General features: G+C 55.5%; 3 protein-coding genes across 5 annotated transcripts; 2 read left to right on the top strand and 1 right to left on the bottom strand.

Annotated features, from left to right (window-relative positions):
- Positions 1 to 20: 20 nt before the first annotated feature.
- On the top strand, positions 21 to 2,010 carry B3GALT4 (beta-1,3-galactosyltransferase 4). 2 transcript variants are annotated; one of them, XM_027602988.1, is made up of 2 exons: positions 21 to 244; positions 561 to 2,010. In XM_027602988.1, exon 2 carries the CDS (start codon positions 584 to 586, stop codon positions 1,736 to 1,738), a length of 1,155 nt encoding a protein of 384 aa, XP_027458789.1. In that variant the 5' UTR covers positions 21 to 244; positions 561 to 583; the 3' UTR covers positions 1,739 to 2,010. The 2 variants fall into 2 exon arrangements, with proteins under 2 accessions (XP_027458789.1, XP_027458788.1); XM_027602987.1 differs by lacking the exon at positions 21 to 244 and adding an exon at positions 245 to 378.
- A 141-nt stretch (positions 2,011 to 2,151) lies between these two features.
- WDR46 (WD repeat domain 46) lies at positions 2,152 to 10,290 on the bottom strand. The gene is made up of 15 exons (XM_027602985.2): positions 10,131 to 10,290; positions 9,813 to 10,025; positions 9,625 to 9,705; positions 9,350 to 9,462; positions 9,138 to 9,225; positions 8,942 to 9,003; positions 8,598 to 8,702; positions 8,361 to 8,511; positions 8,106 to 8,241; positions 7,816 to 7,915; positions 3,421 to 3,734; positions 3,181 to 3,275; positions 2,919 to 3,014; positions 2,661 to 2,774; positions 2,152 to 2,548 (listed from the first exon to the last, which is right to left on the bottom strand). Exons 1-15 carry the CDS (start codon positions 10,197 to 10,199, stop codon positions 2,450 to 2,452), a joined length of 1,836 nt encoding a protein of 611 aa, XP_027458786.1. The 5' UTR covers positions 10,200 to 10,290; the 3' UTR covers positions 2,152 to 2,449.
- Positions 10,291 to 10,594: 304 nt separating this feature from the next.
- On the top strand, positions 10,595 to 11,918 carry PFDN6 (prefoldin subunit 6). 2 transcript variants are annotated; one of them, XM_027602990.1, is made up of 5 exons: positions 10,595 to 10,641; positions 10,846 to 10,924; positions 11,176 to 11,246; positions 11,327 to 11,451; positions 11,679 to 11,918. In XM_027602990.1, the coding sequence occupies exons 2-5, from the start codon at positions 10,861 to 10,863 to the stop codon at positions 11,806 to 11,808; spliced, it is 390 nt and encodes a 129-aa protein (XP_027458791.1). In that variant the 5' UTR covers positions 10,595 to 10,641; positions 10,846 to 10,860; the 3' UTR covers positions 11,809 to 11,918. The 2 variants fall into 2 exon arrangements, with proteins under 2 accessions (XP_027458791.1, XP_027458790.1); XM_027602989.2 differs by having other exon boundaries at positions 10,612 to 10,924.
- The last annotated feature ends 277 nt before the right edge of the window (positions 11,919 to 12,195 follow it).

The following is a 12,195-nucleotide window of genomic DNA, read 5'->3' as shown; positions in this document are numbered from 1 at the left end:
TGAAGGCCTCTAAATCGTTGACCCGGAAGAGCTGGGTTCCGCAACACTGCGAGGGGTCGGGTGTGTGGTTGAGGAAGTTAGCCTCGGCTGGCGGGCTGCTCGGCGTTCGTCCCTGCGACTGCGGCACACTGCTCCAGATTCCGCTCCCGCCGCCTCGCGCGCAGCCCCCGCCGCCGGTGCTCTGCCTGCCGTATTGCGTTCGCCGCAGCAGCGAAGCTTCGGAGCAGCTTCCGGGGAGGCGGGTGTGCGTGCCGCCCTACACCCTCCCAGGGAGGGGGGGCGGGACCTAGCCGCCACCGCGGGCGGGGGAGGGGCGGCTGGCGCCGCCGCGAAACCCCACCATGGAGCCGAGCTTTGGGGCGGCGGGGCCCCGACAAGGTAACTTCCCCGCAGTTCTGGCTGTGCCCCCACCCCCTGTCTCCCGGGTCTCGGCGCTCTTCGGCGCCGGTACTGGCCGCGCGCACCAGCCGCCCGCTCCATCCCAGGCGTGGCCGGTTAGGGACTCCGGTCACGGAGGCCCGGGGTGTCCGCCCGCTAACCGCCCTCATCTTTCTCCCCAGGTCACTTCTGATTACCCCACACCATGCCCCTCAGCCTCTTCCGGCGCCTTCTCCTTGCCGCCCTGCTGCTGGTGATAATCTGGACCCTCTTCGGGCCCTCGGGCATCGGGGAGGAGCTGCTGAGCCTCTCCCTGGCCTCCCTGCGCCCGGCTCCGGCCTCCCCAGGGCCGCCCCTGGCCCTGCCCCGCCTTCTGATCCCCAATGAAGAGGCGTGCAGGGGTGCCGGCGCCCCACCCTTCCTGCTCATCCTTGTGTGCACGGCCCCAGAGAACCTGAACCAAAGAAATGCCATTCGGGCTTCGTGGGGCGGGCTGCGAGAGGCTCGGGGGCTCAGGGTGCAGACTCTTTTTCTGCTGGGAGAGCCCGGCTTGTGGCATCCTACCAGGGAACCCCAGGACATCGATCTAGTGCGGGAGGCAGCGGCCCAGGGGGACATCTTGCAGGCGGCCTTCCGGGACTCCTACCGGAACCTTACTCTCAAGACCCTCAGCGGGCTGAACTGGGCAAACAAACACTGCTCTATGGCCCGCTACATCCTCAAGACGGACGATGATGTGTTTGTCAACGTCCCTGAACTGGTATCAGAGCTGATTCGGCGAGGGGGCCGTTGGGAACAATGGGAGAAGGGCAAGGAACCACCTCCGGGAGAGGTTGAGGCTGGAGATAAAGACTGGGAAGAAGGGTCCATCCTGAGGAACCAGCCAATGCCTCTTTTGTACCTGGGCCGTGTGCACTGGCGGGTGCACCCCTCTCGGACACCAGGGAGCAAGCACCAAATATCAGAGGAGCAGTGGCCTTCCACCTGGGGCCCCTTTCCACCCTATGCTTCTGGCACAGGGTATGTGCTGTCAGCTTCTGCTGTGCAGCTTATCCTGAAAGTGGCCAGCCGGGCACCCTCTCTGCCACTGGAGGATGTCTTTGTGGGGGTAAGTGCCCGACGAGGAGGCCTCACCCCAACCCACTGTGTTAAGCTGGCTGGGGCCACCCACTACCCCTTGGACCGGTGCTGCTATGGGAAATTCCTGCTGACATCCCATAAGTTGGACCCCTGGAAGATGCAGGCAGCCTGGAAGCTGGTGGGCGCCTCTGATGGGGAAAGGACTGCACCCTTCTGCTCCTGGCTCCAGGAAGTCTTGGGCATCCTGCGCTGTCGGGTAATAGCCTGGCTTCACAGCTGAGAGTGCCTGGGGCCACAGGAGTAAGGAGTTGAGGGTCTAGCTGGCACCCCCACAACCTTCTCTCACCCAGGCCCAAGGCAGGGGGCCCTGACGGGCTGCAGCTGACCAGTTTTCCTCTATCACTGAAGACGGAGGGATACAGGAGAAATCTAGGGGCCTGGCCTGGCAGCCCCACTGATGGTCACCAGGAAGAGCAAAACAATGCTGGGGTTGTTCTCTCCAGCTATGGCAGAGGAGGGGCACAGGCTCCTCAATAAACTTGTCTGTCTACCTCTTCGAGTGCAGCGTGGTCCTCACCAGGAGTCCAAGAATGCAGACCTGGGGAGCCTGGAGGCTGCCAGACCATGCTGGATGGCAAGGACACCGCCAGGGAGGTGGGAAAGAGAGGAGGAAGGCCCCTAAAGAACAAGGCTAGGGTCATGGTGATAAGATACGGGGTGGGGGTAGAAGCAGGATACCATGACCCCCTCAGATCCTAGAGTAGTCCCATGCTGGGCAAAGGGAGGGGAATAGGTCCCCAGGAAGATCTAGACACATTATCCAAAAAAAAAAAAAAAGCCATCTTCTTTAATACCAACCCAGCCCAGGAGCCAGCTGACCCTCCCCACTTGGGGAGGGACACACTGCCCCCTCCTTATTCCAAGGAACAGGGTCATTTCCCCACAGGCAATTGTGGGGAGAGATTGTTCTCAGGCCACCCTGGAGCATGGCTCAGCGCACAAATCTGTCCAGGGCAGATGGCCGGGCCCTCAGAGGCTTGGCCTTCTCTTGTTTCTGTGGCTGTTGCTCAAGGCTCTGCCGGACTTTGTCCTGGGTGGGGAGATGGGGGCAAGGTGAGAAGCGTCAGGCTGGCAAGGGCAGAGGCACTAGCAGGAGGGTGCGGCCTGTGGGGTGCCTAGCCCATCGCCCAATGATCATTTACCCGGTGCTGCTCATCCATGACCTTCCTCTTCCTCTTCACCAGGCTTGCTGTTGAGCTGCGGCCCTTCTGCTTTGGCTTTGGCTGGAAGGGAGCCTTGGCCTCGGGGTCATAGCCCTAAGGGGAGGGGGACAAGGGTAAAATCTGTCAAGAGGCCAGGAACTGTGGCAGCCCCCATCTGCTGTGCCATACTTCTGGAGACATGGCACAGGGGAGGCTGTGGTGGGGTGGAGGGCCTGAGCACTGGGGCCTGCTCCATACCAGCCTCTCTACCCGCTCCTTCTTCTCTTGCTCCAAAGAGATGACATCAACCTCTGCCAGGGCTCGTGGATCCAGACAAATGAGCTCTGCAGGTACCTGGAGGTGTCACAGAGGCACAGGAAAGGGTCAGGAGCCACAGGAGGGTGACCCAAAGAGGGACGGAGGCCAGGGGGGCTGCTGAATCCCACTCTCCCCAAGACCCCTTGGGGCATGGGGAGCTTTCCCCAACCCCAGCCCAAACCACACGCCGGCTCATGCTCACCTTCTCCAGCAGGGCCTTCACCTCCCACTCCTGGCGCTGCTTCTGGCTCCTGTAAGGGTTACTCTCCAGGCCGTCGAAGTTGGGCTCAGCAGCCCCTAGAGGGACAGAGAAACATGGAGCCTTTAAACAGAACCCAGTCTGGCAGCTCCAGCCTGACCAAGCCCTTTGCTCCTGTCTTGAGCCAACCCAAACTTCCACCCAGAGTTCATTTACACGGCTCCCATCCCCTGGCCCACTCACCAGGGACCAGCATGCTGGTGACGCCGCCATTGTGCCCCACCCCCAGCACATCTTCAAAGGGGCAGAAATGAAGGCCATGCACGTGGCCTGAGAGCCGGTGGGTGAGGTAAGGCTGCTCCAGAGAGGGTGGGCTGGCCTTGCCCTGCCCTGCCCATATGTTGACCACATCACCCATGCCTGCGGCCAGCAGTCCCCGCTGGGAAAAGGCCAGGTGTCCCGCCCCCTGGGGCAGGGTCCGAGCACAGAGAGGCTGGAATGTCCCTCGTAGGTCAAAGATCTTCAGCTGGTGGTCCAGGCCAGAGGTGGCCATGTACCTGGTGGAAAGGGGGCGGGCAATTAATCTGTTGCATGGGCTTACTGAGCAGGGCTGTGGCCAAGTGCAAGCGTAAAGTCTCGTTGGGGAGAAACGATTTTTATTTCCCTTTTACAGATGAGGAAACTGAAGCTCAGAGAAAGGAGATCAGGGTGAGTGGTAAGCTAGAATCCAAGTCAGGCCGGTCTCTTCAGTGTCTGTTCTCTTAATCAAGGGAAGAGCGCACACGCCCATCTGTACTGAAATGACACGTTCCGCCTCGCGTACACGGAGCACGGGGGCTCAGCAAAGAGAAGGACCGACAGCACTGGCCAGGGAGGACTTCATAATAAAACTGGGACTGGGGCCGTTCAAGGTCATTCTTGAGGAAGCCCACAAGAAACAGACAGTGGGTACAAATGAATGCAACATCATGGTGTGGAGGTGAGAAGGAAACCAAGGTCTGTTTTCGGGACTGGTGGGACATGTGGTCAGCAGGATGACGAAGGGACAGATCGCAGGAGCTCTTTAAACTCAGACTGAGGACCCAGATTCCCCAACACTGCTCTCCGGCAATGAGAGACAAGCTGAAGCCTGCATGTAGCTGAGAAAGGCTGAGGAAACAATGACATAATGCGCTACAGGACCCTGCCCTACCCTGTGTTTCCTTGGAAGAAGGGAGGGCAACGCTCTCGAGGAATCGTGCACTGTGGCTGTTTGTTTTTAGAGGTTGGGAGTTTCTATCTATGTTCGAGTTGTTCTTCAGAGAGGGAGGCTGAAGGGAGACCAGCAAGGCCAGGGGATGTAAGTTTGCCAAGAGGCCACAGACTCTCTTCTTAGCCTTGGTTGTGAACCCCCGGAAAGGGGACCGAGGGACTCCTATGAGAGGGACTAGCCCTGTGATGGAGCTGAATAGGGGGCCCAGCTGGATTCTACTCCAGACACAAGACGATTGGGGCCCCCCCTCCGGCAGCTGGAAGGACGACCAGTGCTAGCCAGGAATTACTGAGGGCTCCTGGGACACAGGGTCACACCCTTCAGTCAACCCACAACTCAAGAGCACATGCTGGCTTCTTTCCCCACACATACCCACCTTTGGGATCTGCTGCACAAATACCAACCCACTGGCCAGAGGGCATCCAGGCTACACTACCACGCTTCTAAACTTGCAGAAAACAGTTTAGCTCTGAGAATCCAATCCAATCCTGAAGCAAGCTTCCGGAATGCCTCTTAAGCAAACAGTAAGCCTCATCTCTGGAGCCCCTGTGGCCTGAGGTGCTCCTGAGGAGGACCAGAGATAAGCAGAGCTGGGTTTTTTTGTTTGTTCGTTTTTAAAGATTTTATTTATTTATTTGACAGAGAAACACAGCGAGAGCAGGAACACAAGCGGGAACAGCAGAGGGAGAGGGAGAAGCAGGCCTCCCATTGAGCAGGGAGCCCGATGCAGGGCTCGATCCCAGGACCCTGGGATCATGACCTGAGCCGAAGGCAGACACTTAACAACTGAGCCACCCAGGCGCCCCAGGCAGAGCTGTTCTTAAGATGCTGACCACATCTCAGGGAACTAAGTGATTAGGCCTTGGGCACAGCAGGACCTGACTGAAGCAGCCCAGGGCAGGCAAACCACAAATCAGATTCAGTGGCCCAAAGAAAGCACTCTCCTAAAGCCAGGCTGGCACAAATACGGATTAAAAACGGTTGAGACAAACCACTCGGCCCCAAAGATACAACTATGGGAGGACAAGGCAGGGGCTGAGCATCTGGAAGGTTTTTGTAAGTTGGTGACTATGAGGCTGTTCTTCCTGACTTTCTTTAAAACCACTTAGAAATAAAGTTCCGTAGTTTATACCTCATGTAGAAGATCCCCACGCAGCAGTGTGAAAGGAGGAAAGAAGCCTGTGCGAAAGATCAGTCTGCCCACAGCATCCAGGACACGCCAGGAGGAGGAAGAACCAGAGGCTGGAAAGTGGCTGCGAGCATCATGCATGTTCACAGGAGACAGCGAGGGTGGAGAGAAACAAACCTCAGAGGGCCCTCCGGGGACAACAGCTGGGACTTCACAGGGGCTCGTGGGCGGTAACGAAGTGATGGCGCCAAAGCCAGCGGCAGAGCCTGGGCACCCAGCAAACAGCAATCTGGTTCCCACCCTTACTGATGGCTGAAGACCATGGGGCTGTGTAGCTAGAGGTGTCAAGTCAAATTCTGGGTGACAGGAAAATGTGGCAGAAAGGGAGCAAGCAAGGAGGAATCTGGGAGCGGGGTGACCTATCCCGGGATGGACACATTAAGTCTGGGGTGACAGAAGACAACTCGGCAGAAACTAAATGCATCTCCTGCCTAATCGTTTCCATAAACTACAGTCCCCTGTCTCTGTACATAAAGTGGAATACTGCACCTGGGCAGGCTCGATGGCCCCTTCATCCTTGTACCCGCCCCCCGCCCCGAACCTCAGCCCAGAGCCCCGCCCGCAGCAGGTGCCCATGAGTGCCTAACAAAGAAAGGAATTAAGAGGAACACCCACTTGTCCCATTAGAGGGAACTTGTGTGGAACACAGTGCACCAGATACACGTACACACACACACACACACACACCCATCTCCTCTCCAGTGGTGAGTACAGCCCAGGAAGGCTCTGACACACACACACACACACACACACACACCCACCCCTCTCCTCCACACACACACACCCCCCTCTCCTCCACACACACACACACACACACACACACACACACACACACACACACACACACCCCCCTCAGCACAGCGGGGCAGCTGTAGACTCTCGAAGAGTAGAAATTCAGAGCAGGCCCACCACTCCTACCCCTCACATCACCAGCCAGGCCTAAAGAGAAAGATCACCTTCCATGACACCAATGGTGAACCGCGGTGCTCTATACTCCCTAGGCACCGTGCTAAACTCCATATGCCTTAACTCGCGTTAACACCTAGGATGGCTTTACGAACTAAGCCCAGGGCTTGGCGACCTACAGCCCATGCGCCAAACAAATCCGGCCCACCACCTACTTCTGGACAGCCCTCAAGCTCCAAATGGTTTGGCCATTTTTAAGTGCCCGGAAAAAATTCAAAAAATATTTTGAAACAGGTGAAAATTACACAGATTCAAATTTCAGCATCTGCAGAGAAAGCCGTATCAGAGCACGACCGCACTGGTTCACTGGCTTCTTCCATGGCTGCTTTTGTACAATAGCCCGGGAAAGCCATCAAGACCGACATCACCTGTGGTGTGTCATCTCTTCACACCACTGTGGGCGCACGACAACTCACAGTGACATGGTTATAACCTGCCACCTATCTCATCATCTGTGTGAAAGATGTTTTCGAAGACAAAATAGGTAAAATCTCTCCACAGATCAACGTTAACAGATAAACGTCTACAACTGGGTTTGCTGATTCAGAACACTAACTTTGAACCTCAATTGAGCAAAATGTTATCCTCAAAACAAGGCATCCAATTCTTCCCATTAGTAGACCTGTGTTACAAAAATACTATATTTGGTAACTATTGTATTTTGAATTCTATCGCTTAAAAAATTGTGATGGTTTGTTTTCTCTTTACTCAAATATCTATATAACACACTCAAATCTGCCTCTTGGCCAGCAAAACCTAAAATCTTTAATATCTGGCTCTTCACAGAAAAAGCTTTCTGACTCTTGAGTGAGATACTCATCCCTACTCTTGGGGCAAGGAAAGCGTGTGGCACACAGAGGTTATAAAATGTGCCCACGCTTACATGGCCCATCAGTGGTTAACACAAAGATTTATTTACCTTCTTTTTTTAAGTAGGCTCCACGCCCATGGTGGAACCCAATGCAGGTCTTGAACTTACAACCCTGAGATCAAGAGTCAGATGCTCATCAAAAACTAACGATGTAATGTATGGTGATTAACATAACAATAAAAAATTATTAAAAAAAAAAGAGTCAGACGCTTAACCAACTGAGCCACCCAGGTGCTCCAACTAAGATTTAAACCTATGCAGCTTGACTGTGAGTCTGTGCTCCTAAAGGCACACTGCCTTCTGTATCTTTCTACCCAGCTGTGGCCTCCCCAGCACCTCAAGACCAAACAAGTGACTTACGTGCCTGTAGAATCTACAGCCACAGCCCGGACCCCACCCCGATGACAGAGGATCTTTGCCAGTGGCTCCTTCATGGCTGGACTCCATAAGGACACGGTACCTGGACATCAGGGGAGAGGAGCCAAAGTTACTAATAGGCACTAAGGTGATTACATCTGGGAAAGACAGGGTCTCAAGGCCAAGGGGTAATGAGAAGGAGGAATGGGGCAACCTGAAGGCACTTGCAAAGTACAAATAGAAGCAAAGCAGGTCAGGGTGGTCAGACAGTCAAAGCTCAGCTAGAGACCAACCATTGCTGTGTCCGAGATGGATGACGGCATTGTAAGGGTTCTTAGTCATGACGTCCAACCGTCCAGCCCGAGCATTCAGAGCTGCCACGATCTTTCCCACTGACACGTCCAGGTAGGTTAGAAACCCCGTCTCTGACTGAGAGAGAGAGACAGAATGAGTCCTGATCACCCTCTGTCCTTCTACTGGGATCCCAGAGAAGAAGCAGTCTTCTCAAGGGCTGCCACCCCCAGTCCCTGTGCTCCACAGCCACTCACAGCCGTGGCCAGGAGGAAGTGGAAAGGCAGGAACTCCAGGCGTGTGACTCGGTCACAGCGGCGGATACAGTGGAGCTCAATGCCCTGGTTGTCATAGATGTGAAGCCAGCGATTCTGAGCAACGGCAAGCAGTGCCTCCGAATGGAGAAACCTAGAAGGAGGGGAGGTGAGGGTCAGTGGGAAAGGAGGGCAAGGGGCAGTCATTCAGTCAGAAGGGGATGCCTCACCCCCACTGACCGGATGTCCCGCACTGCCTCCATGACGTTGATCTCACACATGAGCCTCTTTGTTACCCAGTCAAGGGTGGCCACATGACCCCGGCGCCCTCCAAAAGCCAGGTGTCTGTTGGAGGTAGGGGACAGGTAGAGTGTCAATGCAGGGAAGCACCGTGACTCAGACCATTTGAAGTCTGTCCCACACTGGCCCCTCCTCTATATGCTCACCCTCACACGCAAGCGAATCACAGGACCCTCCCCACATCATCAGCCCGAACATACGCTGGTATGGCTGAGGACAGCGTGGCTGAACTGGTTAAGGAGATACACCATATCCTGGTTCAAGAGACTGATACCCAGCCTTACCTCCCAGTTGGGGAGTAATTCAGTCTGTAGGGTCCAAACTGCCTCAAGTTTAAGTCAAAGTGCTGAGAAAGGAAAAAGTGGGGGAAAAAATCAAGAAAGAAGAGGCTCCTTTCAGTTGTTCCCTCTTCTAGTCCCCACTTCCATCTTGCTCTGCACCACCAATCCAGCCAGTGGCCCCTTTTCAACTCAGACTCACCTTGGCCGCACTGGCAATATCCACAGCCTCCACAATGTCAGCCTGGCGTATCTTTGCTGTGTCCTCCCCATCCTCCCCTTCCAGAAACCTAGGAGTGAGTCCTGGGGTTGCAGTAAAACTCCCAAACATGCAGTGGATGTACCAACATGAAAATGAGAAAGAAAAGCCTCATAAAGCAGGGCCTGGGGAGGTCCACATTAGGGTCCGCTTACCCGGGTTCCTCAGCAAGCAGTAGTTCGGAACGAGCAGCTTTAGTACTTATTTCCTCTTCCTCAGCTTCAGCCACCTCAAGTCGGCTTCGGGTTTTGGACTTCGAATGTGGCAGCTATAACGTCATTGGCGGGGGGGGGGGGTGGGGGGGGGAAGAAGTGGGAGAAGAGTCAGACGTTATGTGGTGTCCCAAGAGAGCCACACAGCCTCCCCTCCAACCAACTCACTCATATACTCCCGGGCTGCAACGTCTCCCCACTCTCTGGCTGGTCCTCACCTTTTCCGATTTGTCAATGCGACGGAACTTCCGAGCCACCTCCACAGGGACAGGGGCAGGGCCTGGAAATGGATCCTGGGCCTGGGGAAGGAGAAAACATTAGCAAACAGGCTAGGGTTGACCCCAATCCTCGCACCCGTAAAGCACAAGGCGATTTGCCCCACCACCTTATTAGGTCCCAGGCTCACCCCGGACACACTCCGCTGAGGCTCAAGATTTCTCCGTTCTCGGGGTTTCTTCGGGAGCTGACGCTTCCTGGAGACCCGAGACTTCTTGGCGATGTTGGCGTTCTTTGGTCTCTGGGGGCGGGGCTCACGATTCCTCTTCTTGTTACCAGGGGGGCCTGGAGAGGCTCCCGCAGCGGTCAAAGTGGTTTCTTCCTCCCAGTACCTCCGCGGTTTCTACGGGCACAACAGAAGCTCTAAGACTCCGTAGCCCGCGCCCCGCCCCCCCGGGACCCCGCAGCTAAAAACTTCCCTTCCACCCTAGGGATGAGACGTCTCTACCTTCTTCTTGGCCTGAAGTCTGTTCTTCTTGGGCGGGACATCCCTGCCCGGTTTGGGGGCTGTTTCCATCTAGCCCACCCGAACTACAATCCACGTGCAAACTCCTCTCAGCTGTCCCACAGACGGCTGGAAAATTCCCGGAAGTCCGCCTGCCCTTTATCCAATCAGCGCCTACCAGGGCTGAAGCCTTCTAGGCGCCATCTTGAGTGAGGGCCCACTCTCTCGAGGGGCGGGGCACGCCTTGATCCCGCAGTCCGAAGCAGCCGCTTATGCCCGAGCAATGAAAGAAAGGTAATCTGGAACTGGGGCCTAAGTAACGGTGCGTTTTCTCCTTCCGGCTTCGTTTCCCTGTCTTGCCTAAAACCTCCTGAGTCCAGTCTTCTGGCGTAACAGCGGTCATTAAACATGCCAAAACTACAGTTCCCGGCATGCGTCAGAAGACAACTTCCGGCGCCGTCTTTTCCCAGCATGCTCTGTTTACTTCCAGGTTTAGTAATAGTGAGGGGAGAACGTGAGTAGGGTTGGGTTACGGTTGAAGGCTTTGGGGATTTTGCTGCGCCCGCCACCCCCTGGGGCCGGGGTAGAGGGCTCTCTGGGACGGGGTGAGGCTGCGACGCCCCGGGAGGCTGCCTCTCAAGAGTGCTGTCATTTCGGCAGGCCAGGCCAGAGAGGGGAGTTCGGGTACCATCCAGCGCCCCTCTCCCGCTCCCCGCAGGCCTTCGTCCCCGCCATGGCCGATCTAATCCAGAAGAAGCTACAGGGAGAAGTGGAGAAATATCAGCAGCTACAGAAGGGTAAGGGAGCAGGATCCGTGCGGCCTTGCCCCAGTGCCTTCACTCACAGCCCAAAGCCAAACCAAGATAACGATTTCTGCCCCACCCGAGGCCCCGCGTGCCGCTCCTTCCCCATCTCAGTGCTTTTCCCCACTCACTGACCTGCCGCCGCATCCTTGTCTACTTCCTCAGTTCCATTTTCTTCTCACCAGGATTGGCATCAGGCGGCACATTTGAGGTTTCTAATCAAGCCTTTTTTCCCCAACCCCCAGACTTGAGTAAATCCATGTCAGGGCGGCAGAAGCTTGAGGCCCAACTAACAGAAAATAATATCGTGAAGGAGGTGAGAGAGGACTCGTGGGGGCGAGGAGGGACCTGTACTGGCTTCTGGTTCTGATCATGTATATCCCGTCCCTTCATCAGGAGCTGGCCCTGCTAGACGGGTCCAACGTGGTCTTTAAACTTCTGGGTCCTGTGCTGGTCAAACAGGAGCTGGGAGAGGCTCGGGCCACCGTGGGGAAGAGGCTGGACTATATCACAGCTGAAATGTGAGTCTTTGTTCTGCAACCTGCAATGCACCTGACACTGCTGGTGTAAAGGCGTTGAGGAGCCATTGTAGAGTAGCTCCAGAGAACCGCCCCTTCTCTAGTTCTTCCAGACCCTCTCCCAGATCTCAGGTTTTCCGTCAATCTCTTCCTTGCCTTCAGCACCCTCCGTAGTTAAGTCCCACGAATTTCTCCTTATTTGCGTCTTTGTCTCTCTTCCCTCTCCTCAGTAAGCGATATGAATCCCAGCTCCGGGACCTCGAACGGCAGTCAGAGCAACAGAGGGAGACCCTGGCTCAGCTGCAGCAGGAGTTCCAGCGGGCGCAGGCAGCCAAGGCAGGGGCTTCTGGGAAGGCCTGACCCCGTGGTGGGGGGAAGGGGAGGGGAGGGAATGAGGCAGCTCTAGGGTCTATACTGTAGCTAATAAAATGTGAAAACACCTGGCTGTTTTCTGACCAGCCACTTTCTGTCATAATTGCCTCCATCTGTTCCCGGGGCCCCTTCCACTTTATACACCATTACTCTCTCAGGTCCAAGGTCTTATAACTGGAATCTTTCTGCAGCAGAGTAATCCTTCCTTCTTTCCTGAGACTAAAATCTGAAATGTCTCAAACCTACTTCTTGCCTGTATATGCAACCCTTAATTCTTCCTTATCTTGGTTGGCACACCCTTTCAGGAAACATGAGAAGAGCATTTACAACACAATTGTTGGGAAGGCCGGTTTAATTGCAGAACTCAGAGTAATC

Source organism: Zalophus californianus, chromosome 7 (genome assembly GCF_009762305.2).
Source record: "Zalophus californianus isolate mZalCal1 chromosome 7, mZalCal1.pri.v2, whole genome shotgun sequence".
Taxonomy (NCBI): Eukaryota; Metazoa; Chordata; class Mammalia; order Carnivora; family Otariidae; genus Zalophus; species Zalophus californianus.
This window is presented reverse-complemented; position numbering and strand designations above follow the sequence as displayed.